The following is an 11,022-nucleotide window of genomic DNA, read 5'->3' as shown; positions in this document are numbered from 1 at the left end:
GTCATAGGGTCTACCCTCCTAAAGCAGTCATTTTCTCTAGGGGAACTGATCTCTGTCATCTGGAGATCAATTGTAACAGTGGGAGATCTCCAGGTCCCACCTGGAGATTGGCAACCCTAGGGGGAAGTCAGCTGCACAGCAGGGGGTTGAAGAGAATGGTTTGATGGCTGCTGGGCCAAGATTGGCAACAATAGTTCCCCAGGAGCCCCATCGTAAATGCACCAAACAATTCCTCAAGATTTTCCAAAACACTACTCTGTCGATATATTGCAACACTTTGAATTAGCACCAAAGCTTTAAGATCTCTCCAGCTGTCACCTGGAGACTGGCAACAGCTTGTCTGGAGTGTGGGCAGTATGGCATTGTATCTGTCTGAGGTCCCCCTCTTCCTCCTCCTCCTCAGACCCCACCCTCAGCAGGCTTCATCCCTAAAATGTCCTGGAAGTTTCCAACCTGGAGTTGGCAACCCTATGTCCTTTCCTGGCAACCAACCTTTATCTGCCTGCTTGTCTTAAGTTTTACACACACACACACCCCACAGCCTCTGCCTAGGGAAAGGGCAGTCTTTCCCTGTAGTGGTAACCAAAGCAGCTGACATCATTCTCCTCTCCCCTATGAGGTATGTTATGCAACTGAAAATTCCAACTGCCTTGCGGGGGGGGGAGTTTGAGGTGTGGAATGGAGTGAAGTCCAATCAGCTTCCATATGCAAATGACCTTGGAACGCTGGGCGGGACTGCACAAAGCAGCCAGTCAACCCAGCCAGTGTCTTCTGAGTGGCAGTTCTTCCGGCCTAAAGGGGCCAATTTTAGAACGTTGGTGCCCACTATTCAATTATTATAAGGGAGAGATAGTAAACAGGAAAAAAAGAAAGAGCTAGCTGGCTGTACTCACCCAAAGCTCGCAATGCTACAGTGCACAAGTCAACAATTCTATAGAAGGCTTCTCTGGTTCTCCATGGGAACACCCCAGGTGGGGCCTGGAGATCTCCCCCAGATGACAGTCCCCCTAGAAAAAAATGGCTACTTTGGAAAGTGAATTCTATGACATTATACCCTGCTGAGATTCCTCCTGTAAGACTCCATTCCCCCAGACTTCCAGGAATTTCCAAGTTAGGCCACTCTACCCTAAGAGCGTTTGACCTTACTTCTAGAACAAGGTTTAGAGACTGTGGTACAAGATGTTTCAATTGCTCTTCATATTAAAGTTGTTTTAAGATCTTGTTCATTCTGGTACTCCTTGTTAGTGGACCCAGAAATATTATGGGGAGTGCACTACATTAAACTAAAAGCCATTTCCTTGCTGTACAGCTAGAATAAAAAGATGACCTATGAGAGTCTCACCCAAAGAAAGCCTGGAGGAGGTATTGGTTGAGGTGTAAGATGAGTGGCAGTGAAGCTCTGTGGATTATTCCATTCACTTTTCTCTTTGACCTGTGAAATCTCAGAACCATTCTGTCTCCACACTGACAAAGAAAATATTCAGAAAGATCTTATCTTGTTGTGGCCGAGAATTTATCTTGTTATTTCTCTATTAATTCTATTCAGGGAGGACATTTTCTGGAATTTATTCTTTGCTTTCATTCATTTAGAGTTGCCAAGTGTTTGAGCTCATTTTCTGGGCCTCAGAGCAGCAGATTGATAGCTGGGGCTGTCAGCTGGCCACACACTTGATGACCTCTTTTGCGGGTAAATATTTTTTTTTATATAACAAACAGACAAAGACAAACAAACAAAAACAAACAATAGTACATACAAACATTCAATGGGAGAATCTCCGACTCTTTGAGTTGACTATTAAGTTGTCCCTACATCTCTCAATAAAAGTATATTTCTACATCTTATAATGTTAAATATACCTTTTGCGCAGTTTAATGTAGATGTTCTCATTGTCCTCTATTTTGGTCGTGTTCACGTTTCATTTAATGTATTCTTCAATCCAACTGTAAAGTCCTGACCATGTGTTCTTGAAGTTTTCCTCTTTATGTCCTTTCAAAATTAGAGTTAATTTGTCCATTTCAGCAGTTTCAAGTATTTTATTATTTCTTCTTTGGCAGGTATCTCCTTTCTTTTCCAATATTTAGCATATAATATTCTAGCAGTTGTAACTACATATACAATAAGAAGTGAATCTTGCTTTTTACAATTTTCTGGAAGTATCTTCAACAAAAACAATTCTGGTACAAAATTCTGGTATTTAATTTTTTTTTGCAATATTTCATCTATCCAAGCCCAAAACTTTTTACTTTTCTCACAAGTCCACCACATATGAAAGAAAGAACCAACCTTTTTTGACATTTCCAACAATCATTTGACATATTAGGATAAAATTTAGATAACTTATCTGGTATAACATACCATCTATAAAAAAATTATAAATATTTTCTTTGTAAGAAATTGCTTTGGTAATTTTTATATTTGTTTCCCATATCTTAGACCATTGATCTAAATCAATATTATGGCCAAAATTTTGAGCCCATTGAACCATAGAACATTTGACCACTTCATCTTGGGTTTTAATTTCTAACATTGTAACATACAATTTCTTAATAAGCTTATCATCAGTATAGATCAATATTTTATCTGTTTCAGTTGGCTTTTCATAGAAACCCATTTGTTTATCTTTAACAAATCTTGATTCTAATTTTGCTCTTTCCCACCAACTCATACCTATATCTTGTTTTTTGAGGTTCTCTATTGTCTTTAGTTGGTTTTTATTATCCAACAAATCTTCATATCTGTACAATAAGTTTTTTTAAACTAAATTTGGGTTTGTAAAAGCTTCATGTGGTGAGACCCATTTGGGTATTTTAGTATAAAAAGTCTTAGTTTCTTCCCATACTTTCCCATACCAAATAAATAATAGTCCTCTTCTATGAAAATGTTGCTTGAACTATTTATGTATTTTATCTCTATCATACCACACAAATACATGGCATCCCAATAATAAATAGTTTCCTTCTAATTTTAATAACCTTGTATTTTGCAAAGTAATCCATTCTCTCACCCAGGTCAATGCAGCTGCTTTATAGTATAGAAGCCAATCTGACAAAGCAAATCCAGCTCTTTCTTTTGCATCTTGCAGGGCTTTTAATGTAATTCTTGGCTTCTTGTTTTGCCATATAAATTGTGATACCAGTTTATCAAGTTCTTTAAAATATTGTTGATTTTGCATAATTGGAATTGTTTGGAATAAAAAAACCCAACTTTGGTAAAATATTCATTTTTATGGTAGCTATTCTTCCCATCAAGGATATCTGCAAGTCTTTCCATTTCTCTAGATCTTTCTTAATTTCAGTTAGAAGTTTTGTATAATAGTCCTGTAATTGGGAACTACATCTGTTTGTTAAATTTATTCCTAAGTATTTAACCTTCTTTTGGACTTCAATACCTAAAGTTTCTTCCAATTTGTGAATTTGTTCTTTAGTAAGCTTTGTTTTATTAAAATTAATTTACAGTCCGAACACTCTACCATATTCTTGCAATGTTTTCAAAAGTTGGGTCACAGAATCTAGTGGATTTTCTAAAATAAATACCAAGTCATCTGCAAAGGCTTGTAACTTATATTCTTCTCCTTTTATTTTCAGACCTCTAATCTACGTATCTTCTCTGAGCATATTGTTCAATGTTTCCAGTACAAAAATAAAAAGTAATGGGAAAGTGGACATCCTTATCTAATTCCTTTTTGTATCTCAATATTTTGTGATAAGTCCCCATTAACCAATATCTTGGCTTGTTGTTTAGTATATATTGCTTTAACCATTGTATAAAATTCCTCTCCACATTGCCAAGCTAGTAATTGCTCTAACATAAAATTCTAACTGACATTGTCAAAGGCTTTTTCGGCATCTAAGAAAACCAGAGCCCATAAATAGATCGTGCCCCTCAAGTGCTAGGGTTCTTTTATCTTCTAGCAGAAGCCATTCTTTTATCCAAACAAGGGTGGCTGCTTTATAGTATAAAACCCAATTTGATACATTCATACCTCCTTTTTCTTTTCTGTCCTGTAGTATTTTCCATCTTATTCTTGCTTTTTTAGGGTACCAAACAAACTTCTTAGTAATTTTATCTAGCTCCTAGCTTCCTTATATTGGAATTAAAGTGTAAAAATGGCGGACACTCCAAAAAAGTCAGCGAAAACAACTCCAAGAAGAAGGGAAGTGAAATGATAGAACTCATAGCAGAAGCAATCAAGCCGATTCTTGAGCAACTTGTTGGTATTAACCATCAGTTTGCCAAGATAAATAAACAACTCGTGTCTCGGCAGCTGCATTTGGCAACAATAGCAGAAAAGATGGAACAGAGGGCTGTCAAAGCAAAAGAGATGGACACTAAAACTCACAGCGATTTCAAAGGGACAAGGAGGGAAAGCATGAGAGAAACAGAAAAGATTTACAAGGACTTAACTCCTTCCCGGCAGATGTTTTCAGAAAGTGTCTTAAATTCTGTTGATAGAAAAGAGCTTGAACCTGACCTCAAGATCAAGAAGCCTGTGAGATGCCACTGGGCCCCGAGGATGAGACCAAGAAGGAAGAGGCTTAAGATTGGCGGTGTTATCCCTTTGGAGACGGAGGAGGGTTGCAGAATTTCGAGTGAATGTCTAAGAAGCCATTAAGACTTTAGAGAGAGTTAGCATAGATGTAAAGGCGGAAGGACTCTGAAAATTGCCCTTACGAAGAGAGCTAGAGGAGATGCTCTGGAAATCTTCTCATAACAAGTAATAAACTAACACATAAGCTTAGAAAGACAGGATCTCACAAAGTATATTGTTTATTTACAGGGTTTTTTTTTTCATTACTAACTGCAGTCTAACAGGGTAATGATCTACTACTCTTGGGGTTTTAGTTTAGTGTGGGTTACTTTCCTTTCTCCTTAGTTATAGTTCCCCTTCCCTTTTTCTTTTCTTTGTAGTTTATGTAGTATTATAAAAAATTAAAAAATCCCCTCCGGGGGTCTTTAAAAAAAAAGAGGAATGTTTTGTGCCAAGAATAAGAATCTTGGTAGTATGTTCATTTAACTACCGCTATTCTGCCCATAATAGATAGAGGTATGTCCTTCCATTTAGACAAATCATTTCTCATTTCCTGTAATAGTTTATAATAATTATCCTCTATTAAGGAGCTACTTTTATTGGTCAAATTTACGCCTAAATATTTAACTTTTTTCACAAATTCCATTGACGTAGTTTTTTGAATTTTCTGAATGGTGTCTGGTTGACAGTTTTTCAGCACCAGCTTTGTTTTCTTATAATTTATTTTAAGGCCTGCTACATTTCTATACATTTTAATCGCTTCCAACAAGGAAGTTATCGATGTTCTCAGATTCTCTAGTATAAATAGCAGGTCGTCTGCAAAGGCCAGAAGTTTAAATTCTTCTCCCTTTATTGTTAAGCCTTTTATCTGGTCATTTTTTCGTATATAATTGTTCAGAGATTCTAACACAAAAATAAATAACAGTGGTGATAGCGGACAACCTTGTCTTGAACCTTTATGAATTTCTATATTGTTGGTGGTATCCCCATTTATGAGTATTTTAGCATACTGTTTTTTATAGATGGCTTTGATCATAGTCAAAAAATACTGGCCGCATTCCACTTTGTCTAGTTTTTGTAATAGAAATTCCCATGACAAGTTATCAAAGGCTTTCTCCGCATCAAGAAACATTAAGACAAGTTCTTTTTCGGGATGTACCTAATAATATTCTAATATATCAATAACTGTACGCAAATTATTTTTCATTTGCCTTTTCGGTAAGAACCCCATCTGATCTTGATGTATAGTTTGGAACAGGACCCTTTTAAATCTAAAGGCTAAAATATTAGCGAATATTTTATAGTCAGCATTTAATAAGGAAATTGGCCTATAGTTTTTAATTTCGCTTGCATCCGAATTGGGTTTATGTATTAAGCAAATTACTGTGTGATTCCAAGAGTCGGGTATCATTTCTGCTTTTCCTATCTTTTGGAACAGTTCTTTTAAAGGATTAGCTATATGTTCCTCAAAAATTTGGTACAATTCTGCCGGCAGTCCATCTGGCCCCGGTGTTTTTTCCTTTTTTTGCCTCTTTATTGCTTCTACCATCTCGCACATTGTAATTAATATAAAAGATAGAAAAGCTATTGTTTGTTTCTCTTGCTTTCTTTCTTTTTCTGCTTCTATTTTGTAGCTACAGCTTTAAGAGGAGAGATGGAGTGACGGAGCATTCGGAGATCAGCAGCTGGAGGCTGTAAAAAACTTTACAGAAGAACAAAAGAAAATGTTAAATGACCCAATTACCATCTCTGAACTGACAGAAGCATAAAAAAAAAAACACAGAAGAAAGGGAAAGCACCCGGCCCTGATGGTTTTCCGGCTGAATTTTACCAGATTTTTAAAGAACAATTAATAATACCTTTAAAATATGTAATATATAATGTTTTAGTAGAAAACAAAATACCAGAGACCTGGAACGAAGCTTTAATTATTTTAATACACAAACAAAATACAGTTGAGAGATAAATTAAAAACTATAGGCCAATTTCATTATTAAATGTGGATGATAAAATCTAAGCCTCTATCTTGGCAACAAGACTGAAAATAGTTTTGACACAAATAATACATCAAGATCAAGCAGGCTTCTTACCAAAAAGGCTACTCAGAAACAATGTAAGAACTATATTAAACGTAATTGAATATTTTAAAGCCCACACAGAGAAACAGATGGCTCTGGTTTTCTTTCTTTTTTTTTAACTTTTATTTTTGCTTTTCATTTGACATTACATCTTCACAGATTACATATATTTTCAGAGTCTATCCATCCTCCAAGTTTTTTACCCAGTTATATACCCTTGTTCATCTTTTGCTTTGTACCTTTTTGTTTTTATCTTGTAACTTTAAACTCAAGTCATCCATTTGTGCAAGATCTAACAGTTTTAACATTAGGTCTTCTTTAGAGGGTAACTTTTCTAATTTCCAATTCTTTGCCAATAACATTCTTGCAGCCCTTATTATATATGATATTAAGTATAAATCTTTGGAATTATATCCATTTGGTATCATATTTAACAAATAAATTTCAGATCTAAAATTTTTAGATTCAGATCTAAAATTTCTTGTATTACTTTGCGTATCATTCTCCAATAGTTTTGCACCTTCTTACATTTCCACCACATGTGATAAAAAGTCCCCACATTCCATTTACATTTCCAACATAAATTGGATGCATTACTATAACACTTCACTATATTATGCAGGGACAAATACCATCTGTGGAACATTTTATATACATTCTCTTTATACGCTACAGCTCTCATGTATCTTACGGATTTCCATATTTTAGTCCATTGTTCTATCTCTTCCCCCAAATCTTTCATCCAAGATATCATCACTTCTTTAATATTTTCATCTAATTCATAGTCATCCAATAGGAAGCCATAAAGTTTCTGAATTAATTTATCGTTTGAGGACAGCCAAATTTTGTCAAGTTTATTTTTTCCATCTTCAAAACCTTTTACCGTCATCTTTACTGTATCTATCTCGTATTATTGCATGTTCCCACCATGATAAATTATTTTCTCGTGCCAATTTCTCTTCAGTTTTTAGTTTGTGGTTTTTTTCCAGTAGAGCGTCATAATTTCCTTTTTTACTCGGTGAAATAAGTGAAGGTTTTGTAAACGCTTCTAGTGGAGAAACCCATCTAGGGATTTTTCTATAGAATCTCACCTTTATCTCATTCCAAATTTTATTTAGTGCCCCTCTTACCACATGTCTCTTAAATCTGGAGTGTATTTTCTCTTTACCGTACCATACGTAAGCGGGCTCAATGATAGAGGGAGCGTTTAGAGCTTGCTCCTCTGTTCCTGTAACTTTCTTAGGTTATTTCATCACCTCAAACTCTCTCCCTTAGAGAGAGGTTTGGCAGGGGACTTTCTAGTTTATGGCCCCAAGGGGTGGCGACCCCATGGTCATAAATAGCTGTCCTGAAGCAAGGAGGTTTTATCCAGGAGCCCAGGCGAGACTGCAGAGCCGAGGCGAGCACAAGAGGAGCCATGTTGAATCCACAGAGTTGGATTCCCATCAAATAGCAGAAAAAACCGAAGCTAAGTAACTTTAATTAATAATCAGACTCACCAAAATTAGGTCCTGGAGGAGGGTGGTAATAGAAGCCGAAGAAGAGTTTTCCCAGTTTAGGAGGAGAATAGAAAGTAGAGAGATGGAACTTAGAAGCGGCTAATAAAGAGAACGAGGGTAATAAGAGGAAAGGAAAAGTTCCTTTAAATTTGAAGGGCAAAGGGAGTGTTAAGAACATAAGAACATAAGAGATGCCAATGTTGGATCAGGCCAAAGGCCCATCCAGTCCAACACTCTGTATCACACAGTGGCCAGAAATACCAGTGCCATCAGGAGGTCCACCAGTGGGGCCAGGACATTAGAAGCCCTCCCACTGTTGACCCCCCCCAAGCACCAAGATGACAGAGCATCACTTGCCCCAGAGTCCCTATCTATACATTGTGGCTAATAGCCACTGATGGACTTCTGCTCCATATGCTTATCTAATTCCTTTTTGAAGCCGTCCATGCTTGTAGCCGCCCCCACTTCCTGTGGCAGTGAATTCCAAGTGTTAATCACTCTTTTGTCTTGTTTTTTAAGGAAGTCCTTAACGTCTTTTTGTGTGGCTTCTTTTTTCTGATATAGCTTGTCATAAAAAGTTTCTACAATCTTTTACAGGTCTCTAGGTATGTTTTTTCTTCTCCTTTTTCATCTATCAATATCTTTATGTGTCTTTTTTCTCTTTCTTTCTGCAATTTGTAGGCTAGCCATCTGGTTGGTTGGTTTGCATTTTCAAAGTAGTTTTGTTTTGCATAAGGTTTTTTTTTTGGCTATTTCTTGTGTTAACAGACAATTCATTTGATGTTGTAACATATTTATACTAGTTATTGTTAGTTCAGTTAAGAGACCTTGATTTTTCTTGTCTTCTTTTTAAAGTTGTTCTCCAATCTTTGTATATTTTTGTTTCTTTTGTTTCCTAATATATGCATCTTCCTTAATTATCCATCCTCTTGTGTGGACCTTGAAAATGGAAATGTCTGGTTGGATATTTTGTTTAAAAAATATTTGAAATTCCTTTTTAGAGTCTGCTACAAATTTTTCATTTTTCAAAAGGAAAGTAGTCAAAGTCCATCTTTTCCTCTTTGATGAGTCTTGTAATGTCAAAAGTAAAGGTTTGTGATCTGCAAATGTTGCTGGTAAGATCTCTGCTTCCACCAGGTCATTTATGATTGTAATTGGGCTGGTGATATACAGAATAAACTGAACTGAATGGACTGATTGTCAACGAGATCCAACACATGTCTATTCTTGACCATGACTTGTGTCTTGCAGAGTAATTTGTAGAGTCATTCTTTTGGAAATTTCTTATTCTCCAGGCATCCACCAAATTATATTCTTCTGCAAGTTGTAAAAAGTTCTTAGGAAGCTCATTACCTTGTTTCTGCTTTCCAGTTTCGGTTTTTCTATCTAAGGTTCTATCAAATACTGTATTATAATCTCCAATCAAACACATTTCTTCAAAGTCTTGTTTTGAGATAAGGTCTTGCAAAAGTTGATAGAATTTATCATGATGCTGATTAGGTGTGTATACAGAGGTCGTTTCGGGGGGGATCACGGGGGATCACAGTTCCCCCGGGTGAGGTACGGGGGTGGGGCACATGATGAAGCCCCGCCCCCTGCTTCGGCCACCCCGCTTCCGGCCCTCATTCAGCTAGGAGGAGGCAGGAGAAGAGGGAGGGTAAGTTGCTTCCTCCCTGCTTCTCCCCACCCCTGCCTGCCTGGGGCCAGGGAGGGCCTTTGCGGGGTTTCCTTGCACTTCTGCTGGCCTTGCAGGTCTACCGTTGGGCCCCTCATGGGGCTCGGCAGTGGAGCTGCAAGGCTGGCGATGGCAGCCGGGAGGGGTGGGGTGTGTGGCCTTATGACACACTTCTAGTGATGTCAGGGGGTGTGGCCTTATGACACACTTCCGGTGATGTCAGGGAGTGTGGCATATGCTAATGAGTTATGCTAATGAGTTCCCCTAGCTCTTTTTCTACCCCTGTGTGTATATATTAACTATCAGGGCTATTTTGGTTTGTCTTTGAATTTTGACCATCAAGATTCTACCATCTTCAGGATCATGTACTAATTCTGGGTGTAAATAGTCTTTCACATATCTTACTAACCCTTTTTTTTCTTTTCCTTGTCTGAAGAAATAAAAACCTCCCCAAATTTCTTCATTTCTAAATACTTTTGATCTGAAGATTTAATGTGTGTTTCTTGCAAACATATCACATCCAACTGCATCTTTTTCAATTGTAAGAATATCCTTCTTCTTTTTTGAGGTGCATTCAGTCCATTAACATTTATTTATTTATTTATTTATTTATTTTTGAGATTTATATCCCGCCCCATCCAGTAATTCAGCTCGGGGCGGCTTACAAAGGTTAAAATATAAATACAACAGCAGCATAATAAACAATATATCTGATATAAAATTTGGTGCTAAAATTATTTACATAAAATCCAAGATGGACGACGTCCCACACTGGCGGCCAAGTTCTTCGTAGCAGGAGCTCCAGGAAGAGTGTTTTCCAGATCTATTGGGTGGCAGCTACCCCAACATGGGGTAGGTAGTTAGGATATCATTGATGGAACAGTGACGGCGGCGGCTCCCCCTCAAAGGCCTGGCGGAAGAGCTCCGTCTTACAGGCCCTGCGGAACTGCTCCGATCTCAGTGCTCTTGGGGGAATGTACGGGGAGAGGCGGTCCCTTAGGTAGGCCGGACCCTGGCCATTCAGGGCTTTAAAGGTAAGCACCAGCACTTTGAAACGAATCCGGTATGCTATAGGCAGCCAGTGCAGCGCATGCAGCACCGGTCGGATGTGGTCTCGCCTGGAGAGACCCATCAACAACCTCACCGCAGCATTCTGCACTAGCTGCAGCTTCCGGATTTGCAACAAAGGCAGCCCCAAGTAGAGAGCATTACAGTAGTCCAGCCTTGAGGTGACCGTCGCA

At 37.8% G+C, this 11,022-nt stretch overlaps 1 protein-coding gene across 1 annotated transcript in view; it reads left to right on the top strand.

Moving 5' to 3' along the window:
* Positions 1–11,022, top strand: part of LOC107117670 (transforming growth factor beta receptor type 3-like) — a 42,859-nt gene that overhangs the window by 4,260 nt on the left and 27,577 nt on the right. The window contains exon 2 of the mRNA XM_015419829.1: positions 1,591–1,687. Coding sequence (XP_015275315.1) covers positions 1,672–1,687 — 16 coding nt within the window. The 5' untranslated portion in view covers positions 1,591–1,671. The remainder of the gene's footprint in view (positions 1–1,590; positions 1,688–11,022) is intronic.

Source organism: Gekko japonicus, unplaced genomic scaffold (assembly GCF_001447785.1).
Source record: "Gekko japonicus isolate JY-2015 unplaced genomic scaffold, Gekko_japonicus_V1.1 scaffold2683, whole genome shotgun sequence".
NCBI classification, from domain to species: domain Eukaryota; kingdom Metazoa; phylum Chordata; class Lepidosauria; order Squamata; family Gekkonidae; genus Gekko; species Gekko japonicus.
Note: the sequence above shows the minus strand (reverse complement) of the source record. Positions and strands in the feature narration are given on the sequence as shown.